General features: G+C 34.8%; 1 protein-coding gene and 1 pseudogene across 1 annotated transcript; one reads left to right on the plus strand and one right to left on the minus strand.

Annotated features, from left to right (window-relative positions):
• The first annotated feature begins 4,943 nt into the window (after positions 1 to 4,943).
• Positions 4,944 to 6,660, plus strand: LOC127075175 (phosphatidylinositol N-acetylglucosaminyltransferase subunit C). Its single transcript, XM_051016650.1, has 2 exons — positions 4,944 to 5,083; positions 5,312 to 6,660. The coding sequence occupies exon 2, from the start codon at positions 5,455 to 5,457 to the stop codon at positions 6,367 to 6,369; it is 915 nt and encodes a 304-aa protein (XP_050872607.1). The 5' UTR covers positions 4,944 to 5,083; positions 5,312 to 5,454; the 3' UTR covers positions 6,370 to 6,660.
• A 175-nt stretch (positions 6,661 to 6,835) lies between these two features.
• LOC127137161 (disease resistance protein RPV1-like) lies at positions 6,836 to 9,224 on the minus strand (annotated as a pseudogene).
• Between the last annotated feature and the right edge of the window lie 5,356 nt (positions 9,225 to 14,580).

Below are 14,580 nucleotides of genomic sequence, written 5' to 3' on the forward strand. Positions count from 1 at the left end.
GTTTCAGAATGTTTGATAAATAGGGTATGCTCTCCTTTACTTTGTTTGAATTCAAAAGCCATCATAACTTTAGTGAATCTTCCAAACATGAACGTGGTGATTGCTTTAACCCATATAAAGATTTCCTTAACTTGCACATAGTGTTGGTGGCAGTATGTTCATGGATCCCATGAGGTATATTCATGTAGATTTCTTCTTCAAGTTCACCATAAAGGAATGTATTTTCACATCAAATTGGTTTAAGTTCCGATTATAATTAGTTGTTAGAGATAATATCACCCTGACAATACTCATTTTTACAACCAAAGCAAAATTCTCTAAATAATCTACTACATAGCTTTGGGTGATTATTTTGATAAAGAATAGTCTCACCTAGATGTCTAAGTGTGTTTAATTTTATGCTTTTTCATGTTTTACATAATTTTTCAATTCCTCAATTTCCCTTTTATACTTTGAATTCCTAGAAATTTCAATTAATAAGAGTGATGTTTTTATTTTCTCTAAATGTTTACTTGTCAATATGTTTGCATATTTAAATTATTGTAATGCATCTTTACCTGCCTTTTTGATTTCGAAAAAGGGGAAGAAGTATAATCTCAAGGGGAGTAGAGTATACTCTCCATTTAATTGAGGGGGGGTTTAATTACTACTCTCAAGGGGAATAGAGTACACTCTTCAAACAAATATATGTTATTTCTTTTGCCACCTCCCTGAGAGATGTGTTGTCATCATAAAAAGAGGGAGAATGTGGAACCTTGTTTTGTAGGTTATTGGTCAAGGAAGCCCTCTTAAAGAAGAACACACTTTTGATGATGCCAACTAGTCCTTAATAACAATAACTATAATAAAGTGTAAAGTAGTTAAAAGTGAAACCATATCAATGAGGATTGATAAACTTGATTATAAAAGTATGTCTCGATACGTCTGAGTGAATATACATTGTAAAAGCATAAGAGCTTTCTCATAAAGTGTATAACTAATCACACACACACACACACACACACACACACACACACACACACACAAACAAGTTGTCAAACTTATTTTTCTTGAAAACACTTTTAAAAATGCCTTGAAGTTGTGCCACATGATTTGAGAACTGTCAAAAAAGTTATGGGCAAGTTTTTGTTCTTGCCAATCGATTGACACTCATGTCTAATCGATTAGACTAGTTGAAAAATGTTCACTAAATGATTAGGACAGTGCCTTAATGCATGGTAATGACTAAACGTATTTACTTACCTTTTTAAACTTATTAATTGATTATTTTTAGGCCAACCAATCGATTGAAGCTTTATTCTAATCGATTGGCTCATCACATATTTTCACATCCAGAAACATGAGATTTCATTCCTTACATCCAGAAATGCGAGATTTCATTCCTTACTTATCACTTTCTCTATACAAATATTTTTGCTTACTTTCTCTCGCTAAAGTTTAGCCGTAGCACTTTCGAGAAAGTCATTGTGCAAGTGAGGTGTTTGTAATTTTAGGACGGTAGATTTGTAAATTCACTAAGTGAGTTTGTTTTTACCTTGGTTGAATAATTCATCCATTTATAGTCTATTTGTTTGGGTTCAAAACTAAACCTACGAAAAGCTTTAGTTTGGGGATTGTGTGATCAAGTTTCCGTTTAGGTTCAAGATCGGCCCGATGTTAAAATCTAATAGATTCTTGGTCAGCCCGGTATAAAACCAAGATTTAGTTCAAGCTCGACCTAGTGTTAAAAGCTTGCTTTGGTTCGAGATCATCCCGATTTAAAAATCTCATAGGTTCTCTGTTGGTCCGGTATAAAACCAAAATTCGCTTCAAGCTCAACCTAGTGTTAAAAGCTTGCTTCAGTTCGAGATTATCCCTGGCTTTAAAAACTCATAGGTTCTTGGTTAGCATGCTATAAAACCAAGTTTTGGTTTGTGAGCTCAGCTCGGTTTTAGAATCTCTCCCAAGTTCAAGATCAACCCATGCAAAATCTTATTTTAAAGCTTGAAGACTAACTACTCAAAGTTTCTCGTGGAAAAGAGACTAACCGATTCGATCCATTATTTGGAGGAAGACTCACCGCTTCTCTCCCATGTTTATTGTTTGGTTGGAAGTTAGTCATAACTTCATTTTCCTTGTATAAGGGGTTTGAGAGTTTAATCTACTAAAAGATCTTAAGTTTTAGTGGATACTCTCAAGATGAAATCTTTGGGACATTGACTAATTGTTTTTTACTGAACCTGTATAATTCCGGATGTCTTTTCTCTTTCCTCGAATTTTACTTTCCGAATTTTACTTTATGAATATTATTTTTCACTAATTAATTATTAAACTTTTCTAAAATGTTTTCAAACTCTAATTTTGATCCAAAAAGTTTTTCAAATTTAAAATTTTCTGAAAGACACGATTCACCCCCTTCTTGTGTGTGAAGTCACATGTCCAAGACATTAGGCCTTCCAGTTCATTTGTTGCTGATGGGATCGGGAACACGTTCCTCCAAAGACTTCCATATCCCTCATTCAGAGGAGGATTACTCGTATTCGACCAATTTGTATGGGCAATGCCCTGGAGAAAGAATTAGAGATTATGACTCGGTATACTCTGTGCGTCTTAACCTTTGATTTTCGATACTACACTAAGCCCGGTTTAGAGGAGTCTCGGGAACATATCCACAAGATTAGGATCAATCTCTCTTCAAAACATGTCTAAAATATCAAAAAGGTTTACACGAATCAACACTTCGATAATTGTTGAGTTCGACACGTCCACCAAATGTTGGGGACTTAATGTGTTTTCAAGTTTAGAAGTCTGTCAAACTAAGGATGCTTCGACAATAAACTATAGGGGTCGGGTGGAGGTTCTTTATATATGAAGTTGAGTGATTTAAAGGCAATTATCAGCTTAGGCGACAGTTTGAACCAACTAAAACGTGGAAGACACATGGAAGTCATGCAGAGGCCAGTAATCCACATACTTGTAAATGTGTTAAGTGCTAAAAAAGTAACCGATATCGACAGTTATTTTTCACTAATATATAAGTCAAATTTCTGCATTGTGATTAGGGTTGTAAGTTTCATTAAGTTCTCTATAGAATTCAATATCCAAGTTATAGTGATTCAGAGATTCAATGAGAAATATATGATTATGTGTACCATTTTATGTTAATGCAAACACTTTACTTTTAGTTTGTTATCATTATCTTCTTTGGTTTAATTTCACTTTTATTGCTTTTTATTTTAAGTCTTCATACTCTTATACACATTCCCATTCTCTTCAGATTATTCTTGAGTTCTCACAAATTCAAACAAAATCACCCTTTCAAACACACAAACTTTTCTCAAAACATCCGTGCACAAATCTGTCCCCGAGACTTTTCGAGTTTAATCTCTTAAGTGAACCAAACTCGTTATTGTTTATTAAAAAACACCCGTAAACAGCGTTCCTCTATCGCTTTGGCCCTCGGTGAAGCGGACACCGAGATGCTCTTTGGTCTTATTACCAATATGCTGAGAAGGATCGGTTGGAAGAAAGAGCTCGCCATCTGATGCTTTAGCTGGATAAGTACCTGCAAAAAATATAGACAACTTCTACTTCTCTTACTGAGATAAATGATGCTTTACTTCCCCTTAATCTCACCGGGTCTTTGGCTGGTCAGGTGACTCATCTTGTGAGGATCGTTTTGAGGAAGAACCAAGTTCTAGATGACACTCAAGGAAATTTATTGTGTACTCAAGTAGATCTTTCAGCAACTTAGAGGGAATTTGAGTCGTTGTGCCTCACGAATGCTTCTCTAACTCGACAATTTGCAGACTGTATGAATTAACTTTGGGGTGTTTTCACAATCTTTTGAGAATGCCTTGCCGCAAGCGGAGCACTTTCATCATCCTTTGCTTATCTCGAAGGAGCAAATTCGGCCGAATCAAATACTCAAAGATGGGGAGGCCGTCTCCTTGCTGGAGTAGCCCTGTCGTCCACCACATTTTTTTATGTGTATTGTATGTAGAGTACTTTTGATGAAATAGTATGTGTATATATTTTTTTTTTTTTTTGGAATGAGATGCATTTTTACATGTATGAGGTGTATTTGTGTGATCTTGAATGTAGAACTTTGAATCTTGTGCGAACTTACGAGTAGTTGCACGAGCAAAACATATGCGAGAGCATCCCTGACTTTCAACGGGGAATTAAATGTTGTGGTCGCACGTGCAAAGCGTTTGCGGTAGCACCTCTGGATTTTGTTGTGTGTACTTTATATTGTGGGAAATTGATTGTTGGTAGTGCATTGTCGATGTAAATTAGTTTTACACCATCGTACAATAAAATTATATCATTTATCCCTATCATGTCAGTATTTAAAAAATAAAATTGTAACTTGGTGGGATACACGTTTCTCATTGATTACAAGTTAAAAATGTTTTACACGGTTAATATATATATTTCTTTTTCTCTAATAAAAAATAAAAAATAAAAAATATATTAAATTAAATATATTGTTTATTATAACAATAAAAAATTGATAATAAATAATAATAATTTATTTTAAAATAAATCTCTTACCATTTTTTTAATAGGATAATATTATAAAATGAGAAAGGTGTAACACAACAAAGATATACTAAAATCTTCTCAAAAGAAGAAATAAACCTAAAGAAACTCAATCTAAATCTATACTTTACACAGTCAGGAATTGAGTAAAAAAAACTAAAAATAGTAAAATGCGACCAATATTGAAAAAAAAAATTGCACTTAAATTTTCTCATGAAAAAGTCATATTTTCAAAAAAAAAAATTGTTTTACAATGGTTCCATCTAAATATAATATAATTAATTGGATTAATATAAAATTTTGTTTTTCTAAATGATTTAAAAAATTATTAAAAATAATTAATTTAATTTTTGTGCTTAATTTAATTAAATAAATCAACTCCAATTTTTGTGTTTAAAATTTGTGCTTAATTTAATTAATTAAATCAACTCCAATTCTTGCACTCCCACCGCCGTTCACAGATTTATTTATTCCATTTCCCCACCGTGTCACAGCTTGTCGGAAACTGTAGTTGCTGCTCACTCACGCTGGTCTTCTCGAAACTTAATCAGTTTATCAGGTATCTTCTTTCTCTATTCAGTTTATTCTGTTATTCATGATTGGGTTTTCTAAGGATTCAAGTTCTATCCCCAAAAAATGATTACATTCTAATCCTAATTTGTGGTGTGATCTAAAGTTGTAATCTTTGTTTATTATACTATTAAAAGCTTGATCTTTTAGGTGTAATCTTTGCTACTTATTGTGTTGAATTTACTTTTTCCCCTTTTTATGGTATTTTAATTTCCAGAGCTTGGAGATGGATTTGATCTAAATGTGCACGATTGGAAGACAATGGAGTGTGAAAGATTTGACGCTGTAAAGGACAATTAGGTCTAAACATATAATAAATTTGATCCTGAGATTGCATCCGGAATTAAATAATACGTTTCAATGGCTCTTGGCTTGGGTGGTAGTAACTCTTCTCCGCCTCGGCCCAAATGGAGAAAAGTGGCCTATGGCGGTATGCAACTTGGATATGATGACAATCATACTGATGAAACATTCCTTGAAGGAATGGTCATGAATGCCAGTGTTGTAAAAAGGGACATGCTAAAGGTGATGCTTGACTCAGTTTCCATTTCCGAATATTTATGCATTGTTGCTCTTGTTGTCTTGGTCTGGACGTATACACTTTCGTCCTCTCTTGATGAAAATTCTCTCTTGTTAATTGATCTAAGTCTTCTTGTTTCCGGTTTTCTAATTCTCCTTTTTACTCAAGAAATGCTTTCACTTACTCTTCTCCTTCATTATGCCCTTAATATCTCATTTTTTATAACGGGTTTATATGTTTTGGCTCCTATCTATCAAACTCTTACAAGGTCCATCAGTTCTGATTCCATTTGGGCAGTAACTGTATCGCTTCTCATACTTCACCTTTTCCTGCACGACTATTCAGAATCCACTGTCAAAGCCCCGGGGGTTCTGAAGAATCCTGCATTAACCAGTTGTATATCCGTAAATGCTTCTGTAGTCGCCTCCGTTTTTATTGCTTCTCGTCTTCCATCAAGACTACATGTGTTTGCCATCATGTTATTCTCGTTACAGGTTTTCCTTTTTGCTCCACTGGTTACATACTGTATTAAAAAATATTCCTTTTGCTTGCACCTATGCTTTTCTATTAGTTTGATGGTCCTGACATTAAGTTTTGTGTACACACTGCATCGATTTCTATTTGTGTTGCTACTTAGTTTGTTGGTTTTTGTGAACTTGGTATGTCCTTATTGGCTCATAAGGATTCAGGAGTACAAGTTTGAGATCAATGGACCTTGGGATGAGGCTAAGCTTTGTTTTGACATTACAGACTGAAATCAGAATATGGTTATTTTGTTGAGAAATCAGAACATGCTATTCAATGCTGTTACATTCAAATCAACTAGTTTTGGTTTTATTGAAGCCTGTAACAGTTGAAGGATACAGAGAAGAAGACAACTCAAATATTGTCAACATCTCTTTCAAGCAATCAACAACCTTCATTGGGGGAATGTTGGCACATAAGGATTATTGTAACCGAAATGGTTCAGTGAATATTGAATTGAAGTCACATCTTGTTATTGGAATAATAGAAGAGCATGTAAAATTTTCATGGTTTTAGTTTTACCGGTTTCTCTCCCAAGTAATGAGTATCACACCCAAGGTTTTCAAACTCGAGTTGAAACTATCTAAAAACGAAATTAATTTCTTCAAAGTCTGATAAAATGAAGTAAAATCAAGTTAAATTTAGCTCATATTTTACTTGAATTCATCTCCAATTTTACTCTTCTTTTTCCTGCCCCTATTCATCATGACACTCATCTTCACTCTCAGTTGCATCAACACCTTCATCACAAGTGTTTAAAAACCTGGCCATCCTTTCTGAGACAGATTGTAAGCCTTTGTCCAATGATTCTTCGTCTCCTTCATAATCATCATCCCCTTCAAAGATTAAATGAATTCTGCATTTTATCAATTCAAGCCTCTCATCAAAAGGAGGACTCCTCTTTGTCACACTAACTGTATCAGCATTTTTTAAATGGGATACCAATGCATGGTAATCATGGTAGCTTCCCAAGTATATGTGTGGTTCATCTGTCCTTGGCACTCCACCTATGTATAGCCCTGAACTTAAAGTAAGTTTTCCTGATTTGAGAACATTTGCTTGAACATCAAACACTTCAGATTCTTGAATATTCTTATTGTTATGGTTAAATGAGAAAATAACACCTACAACTACACTTGTTAGCTCAATATTTTCGAGCTTGGAAAAGCTGACAGTTTCTCCTGAAAACCATTCAGGTAACTTGGTTCCTGGCATACTCAAGTTCTGAAAATTTCTCAATGCAACCTGTCATAAATATAAACAATCAAAGGCTCGTTAGTTCTCATTTTTCTTGTTTATTGAATTAGGATTTATAGGCAAAGAGAAGGAGATAACAAGCTTTGAAAGTCTTTTGCATACTTGGGAGGAGCATGCATTGCAACCACTCAGGTACATTCTTCTCAAGGACTTCAGGCATTTAAGACCTGGAATATCCGCCACTTTCTCACAGTTTGTGAGTTTTAACTCCTCCAAACTCTCTAAATTTGACATGTTATGTATAGTCTCTAATGCGTAGCAATTTTCAGCATTTAGCTCGATCAAGCTTGAAGGAAGTGAGGGGAGAGAAGTCAGCTCCGTGCAATTTGGCAGTGAGAGTTTCTTAAGAAAGGAAAGACCTTTGAAACTGGAAGGAAGGCTGTGGAAATTGTTTTGGCCCAAATCTAAAGTCTCTATTAATGATAGCTTCTCGAATTCATCAGGAATTTTCCTGGATAATCCCCAGGCACGGGCATCGAACTCATATAGCAAGGTCAGGTTATAGAAAGAAGATGGTATCACAAAAGAGCCATTTTCTCCCCAGATATGGGAACTAAAGTAGGCCTCTTTGCTATTCTCAGTGATTTCAAGTTTGCGAGCATACCGAAACTTTCAGGCAAGTCTGACATAGCTGTTTCCTCCATCATTAAGTGATTTAGAGATTTCAAGTTTCCAATAGAAGTTGGGAGCTTTTTAAGCATTCTACATTTGTTCAATGTTAAGGTAACAAGATATTCCAATAATCCAATCGACGTTGGTAATTCTTTGATATTTCCATTGTCTATGTTCAATGTAGTAAGAGATCCTAGGTGGCCAATGGATTCTGGTAATGATTCAAGATTGCTGCAATTCCCAATATCAAGCTTCCTTAGTTGTTTCATGTCTCCAATTTGATCTGGAAGATATCTGATAGGTGTTCCATCTAACTTAAGTTCAGTAACTGAAGCCAAAGTTTTAATTGAGTCGGGCAATTTACTGAGATGTTTACAGTTCCCAACTGATAACATCCTCAGATAGGATAAAGAACAAATGGTGGAAGGGAGTTCCTTAATACCACTGTTGTAAGCTAAAAGTTCTGTCAACTATACGAGATTTCCTATAGAATCTGGCATTTGAGTGAGAGATGCACACGAAATCAAACTTAACTTCTCAAGATTTTTAAAGGATCCCACAGTGTGGGGTAATTTTTTTAAGCCTGATTCAATAAGAGATAATTCTTGGAAAGAACATAATTTTCCGATGCAGTTTGGTAGTCTTCTCATAAATGAGCAACGATCTAAAACAAGTTGTTCGAGTTTGGTCAAGCGAAAAATGGACTTGGGCAACTTTACTATAGCAGTGTCATCAGCCTCAAGTGTTTTCAGCGATTTAAGCAGGCCTATGCGTTTTGGTAATGCTTTCAACTCGGTGCAACTAGAAAGAACTAGGATCTCCAGATGTTTCAGTCCAGATACATCACTAGGAAGCTCGGTGATGTTTATACAACGCCTCAAGTTCAAATTATGCAAGGTAGTCAAACTTCCAATTGATTCATGAATCTTTTTTAGATTAATGCAGTTATCCAAGATAATTTTCTCCAGCCTGAGACACCAAGATAAATCAGGGATTTCCGCTAGTTGGAAGCAGCCGGAGAGGTTAATGACCATTAGGTTCTCAGGTACCTGTTAAACAATGTGATGTTATGTTATAAGATGTTATACTTGTAAAAGTTATAAGGTTTCAGTCCTTTAAGTACATAGCAAAGAGAAAGAAGGAACATAAACTGCATTATATATTTTCTGTGTAAACATAAAGTTAGTAATATTATTAACCAGTCTCTTGTTTTTGTATTGTTAAAATTTGGTCTTTAAGGCCAATTTTTTCTGCTTTTTTTATTATTTTATCCTCCACTACCCTTTTTGGACACTTTTGCAGCTTAAAGTCTCTTTTAGGCAAATTATATAAATCAAACTCTGTATTTTGCAATGTTTCAGAATCTTTTACCTTGTTACTCTTCAAAACGGACACGATTTCAGCATGATCCCACAATCTACTACGCATCCCAGGATCAACATGGTTTTCATCCATAACAATCTGTCTTCCCATATCTCTAATTTGATCATGCATCCACAAGGTGTTGTCATGTCTTATTTTGATTAAGCATTTCTGTACAAGTATCGTCATAGCTATCTCTCCTCTAAAACCACAGCCTCTCAATATATCAATCACATCACCGCGCTTCATTTCCATTTGAAGAAAGAAACAGGCAATATCAAAGAATATACACTTCTCTTGTTCATCCAACCCATCATAACTTATCTTCAACACATCGTGAAGATTCCCGGGCCGAATTGTTCTCAGCTTCTCAATAGCATCCTCCCATTCCTCCACCCTCCTCCTCTCGCACAGAAAGCAACCAGTAAGAGATACAATTTCCTCTGAAAATTTCAGAAAACTTGGTGGAGGGTCCTTTTTCCTCAAAGCATGGTAACTGAATAACTGTAGAGCTTCTTCATCATACAATTCTTTGACTTCATACAACTCATTGACATGCTTTTCAGGCAAAGCAGCTGTGTCCCTTGATGTAATTATTATACAGCTTCCTTTACAAAACCATTCCCTTTTACCAATCAAATAATCAAGCTGGTTTACACTATCAACATCATCCAACACTAGCAGAACCCGATTTTCACGAACTATATTTCTTATTGTAGAAATACCAGCATTGACATCACCCATAAAACTCTGAGTTCCTTCTTCAGAAGAAAGATCTTTAATGATATTGGTTTGAAGAGAAAGCAAACCATCCTCTTTAGACGAGGAGTGTCTCACATTTGAAACGAAACATCTACGCTCAAAACGACCAACGAGACTATTGAAAAGAGCCTTGGCAAGGGTTGTCTTACAAACACCACCCATCCCATACAACCCTAAAACCTTGACAATGTTGGATTGAAGTTGTAACAGATCCATCACGTTGTCAACACGTTCATTGAGTCCAACGAGAAAGTCAGCGAGAAGCATTGGAGTATTACTTAACTACTTCAAAATCCTTTTCACCAAAAGGCGTATCAGTTTCTCATGCCCGCCTTCGTAACTAAGAAACAAAAAGAAAAGAAGAATCAGTATGCTGAAGAAATCAGTAAGATTTTATGATTAAGTCCACTAAGTTGTTTCATAGAATCTCTCCACTTGGAAACCTTAAGATTATCAAATCTCTTTTCAAGATCAGTAAAACCTTTTTCAAAAAAACGGGAATAACAAGCCTCTTAGATTCAAAAATCCTGACAAGTTCATCGAGACACCAATGAGAATCAGCGTAATTAGAAGAGATAATAACAATGGAAGCAGCCGAATGACGATGAAGACATAATTTCTATGGATGATCCTTTGTTTCTGTTTTTGGTGTTTGATTTTTGTCTAAACGATCATGGTAAATATACACGTGAAATTGCATACTACTAGTACGTTGACACTCTTCAACGGAGTTGACTTACGATAAATATTGTGAGACTTCTTCTTTTTGGAGCAACATCTTTGTGAAAGACACACCACATATTCACCTAAAACGTTAAAGTGATAGGTGAGTGAGTTCTCTCATTTATAAATGTTCAAGTCTTCATATTACTAACCAATGTGAGACTATTATCCACACTACTCACACTTGATACATTCTCAATAATGCATGGTTGCTAAGCGAGAAAGTAAGCTAATAGTCTGACAGAGACAACTGGTAACACCTTTACTTCGCTGTTTCCTATAGTTGAGTTGAGTGTCTACATTAAATTAAAGAATCTTTTACCGCCATATTTCTGGACAAAAAATAATAATTTGGCATTCATTTCAAACTAAATACTAAACTGACATACTTTGTATTATTGTTTGACCATCGCCCCTTAAAAGGACGACAATGTACCATAAATACAGCAGATGCCCATTAAATAGGCGGCAATGTTATAGAAAAAGGAAGTTCTACCCATTGATTAGCGGCAGTGTTGTAAAGATATATTTGTGAATTAAATTAAAACTGAAATAAATTTTAATTGTAAATAATATAATATTAATCATTTTTTATAATATTAATTGAATATAGTTATTTATATTTAATGAAGTGTTAAAATAATTAAAATAAAAATAATAATTATAATTAAACTATATTTTATTAATAATTAAAATAATAATAAAAATAAAATAATAATAATAATAATAATAATAATTTTTTATTTATTTAATTTAAAAGAAGTATATTAAACTCCTATCTAGCCTAGGCATGACAATGAGGCGGGTCAGGAATGGTTTTTACCTCCACAAATCCAAACCTGAATTCCCAAACAATCCCCGTTTCCCGCCCCAAATCCAAACGGGGATGGAGAATTAAAATTCAAACTCGTCCCAAACGGGTTCGGGTATCCCCGCCCCGCTATCATCAATTTATTAAAATCAATTTTTTTAATAGAAATATTTATTTTTTAAAAATCAAATTACATTACAAATAGTAAAACAAAACAATCTAAAAAATTTCCTTACATAGAGTTCGAATATTTTAAATAATTAATACAAATCAAAATATCAAAATATTGACCACTTATTTAATATTCTAAATTATCAAAAATAAATAATAATGTACATAATGAAGTAAACGGGGCGGGTTCGGGGTGGGTACTAGTATCCCCATTACCCGATCCGTCCCCATATTTTATATTCGGGGAAAATCCAAACCCAATCAAAATGAGTTTTCCCCGTCAACTTCGGGACGGGTTCTGGTGGGTACCCGCAGGCACGGGTTATATTGTCATGCCTAATCTAGCCTTGATTTTGACCCGGTCGATGAAAGGGTTGGTGGGTTCCACATGCAGGAGCTTGTCCAATTCGGAAAGACTTTCTACGATTTTCATCAACATTTGTTGGCTAAGTAGAAGGTCTCGCGTCATTCCTATGATTCATAAATTCAATGACCATATCATCACTAAACTCGTCCACCATCGCCGCACTGCCATAACTTAATCTTGTTCCCTTGTTATTCCAATTCAGTTGGATGGTAGGTGGCATTGAGTTATTCATGTAGGGGGTGTAAGATTGTTAGTCTTGGGATGAATTAAGGGTGAAGGTTTGTGAGTGGTAAGAAGACATTTGTGGTTGGGGGTTTGATAGTTGTGTTCTTGTGGGGTAGTTGTGAGAATGAGTATTGGTTATAATGAGTGGTGGATGGTGTTTGTTGTTGGGTGTTGCAGAGGGGGTAAAATTTGGATTTTGTTGTTGGGTGCTGTAGGGGGTTAGGTTAAATGATGGGTTTGGTTTATGGTAGTGTTGGCTTGGGGTATAAGGTTGTTGGATTGGGTTGAAAGGTTGTTGGGTGTTATATGTAGGTTGTTGGGTGTTACATGTTGGTTGTTGGGTGTAAGTGTTGGTTAATGGTCTGATGTGTTGGAAGTTTGAAGACGTGGGTTGGTTATGAGGGTCAAATAGGTATCTATTTTGTGATAGATACAAATTGGTTACAAATCTATATCAATTCATGTATTCCCTACTGGGTTTACATTCTATTTAGATGATTTCTCCTTGTAAGATAATGTTGCTCCGATTTACCAATTATTGACGCTCTTGTTTATAATGGTCTTTCCAATTTTCGAATTTCCATTGATCTGACATTTGACTTGTGTGATACTTCACTATGCACCTAGGTGGATCCTAAATTTCTTGTTGAATCCCAATTAGGAGTTTAACCCTATCTGAATGATGCATTTCAACATAAGTGAAACAAATTAAAAGCGTTGTTGAACTCCACATGTCACTTTCAGTTGGATCGTCATCTTCAAGTCCAAGATAGGGCCTCCATAGAAACTGTAACATTATAGTAACAAAGAATTAGTTAAAAAAATATAAATAAACTTTAAATATTAGTAGTATAAGTCTTTGAGATAATAGATCATCTGTCTCGAAATAATCGAAGAACGACCGATATCCGAGAGCACAATGATGAGTTTTTTTTTTGTAATTCATCCCATATGTGGACCATCTAAAGAATAAAGAGTTATTAAATAAAGCCTAGAAAAAACATATAAAAAAAATATTTTTTTTGTATACGTAGTTGGTCGCATATGGAAACTGGAATGCATTGGGATTTGTTGGTGACATTCTTGGCATTCTGGACCAACCCCAAGCTTGAAGTAAAACTCCACAACCAACAAAGTTATGCATATTTTTTCTAGCGCATCTACACAAATTTCTATATAGGTGCGATAAAGTAGCAGCGCCCCAACTATATCTACCTATTTTATTTATGTTTGTTAATAATGGTAAAAGTTGAAGATGTATAATGTTACCATTAGTATCAGGAAATAATAAGCATGCAAAAAGTAATAAAATATACATTCTAGTTTTCGTAAATTTCACTTCCTCGGGAGAATTCTCGTCTAATGTGAAAGCCTTGTAATGGTCCCTTAGCCATTTAATTTTAATATATTGCCCTTTTCTATTAGTGTCCTTGAAAGGCACCCCCAATAATTCTAGAACCGTCTCATATGCCACATTTGTGTGGCTAACAACTGCTAACCGATTCACACGCAAACCTAACAACATGTGTACATCCTCCAAAGTGACTGTGCATTCACCAGTTGGACGATGAAATGCTTGGGTTTCCGATCTCCATTAAAATTGACTAATACTTAAAAGATTGTGCTTTAGTCCTTCAACATAAAGAACATATTCAATGGATGTGAAATGTGGTGCTCCAACTTTTCCTATGCCAAGAATTCTACCTTTGTTGTTATCTCCATATGTAACATAACCCTTGGCCTTAAGCACTAGATTTGGAAATTTGTTAATGTCTTCCGACACATGTTTGGAACAACCATTATTGAGATACCAAAGATTTGATGTGGTTTTCAAGCATACCTACAAAACAAATTAAGTTTTGTTAGGTACCCAAATTTCTTTGGGTCCTTCATAATTAATATCTTTCTTTACCCATACATAATGCCCACTTTCCATACAAAAATTTCTAACATAGCAAGCATTAGGTGTACGGCCAACAATTCCACAATAAAAACAAGCAGGTTCAAAATTGCTTCTATATCTAGGGACATAAGATTTCTTTTTAACAAATCCTTTCCTTTTAGGATAGTGATGAACAACTTTTGGTTTGTTCACTTTCTCTTTGGATGATTGATTATTAGCTTTAACAAAGATAGTTTTACTAGAACTTG

Source organism: Lathyrus oleraceus, chromosome 4 (assembly GCF_024323335.1).
Source record: "Lathyrus oleraceus cultivar Zhongwan6 chromosome 4, CAAS_Psat_ZW6_1.0, whole genome shotgun sequence".
Lineage (NCBI taxonomy): Eukaryota > Viridiplantae > Streptophyta > Magnoliopsida > Fabales > Fabaceae > Lathyrus > Lathyrus oleraceus.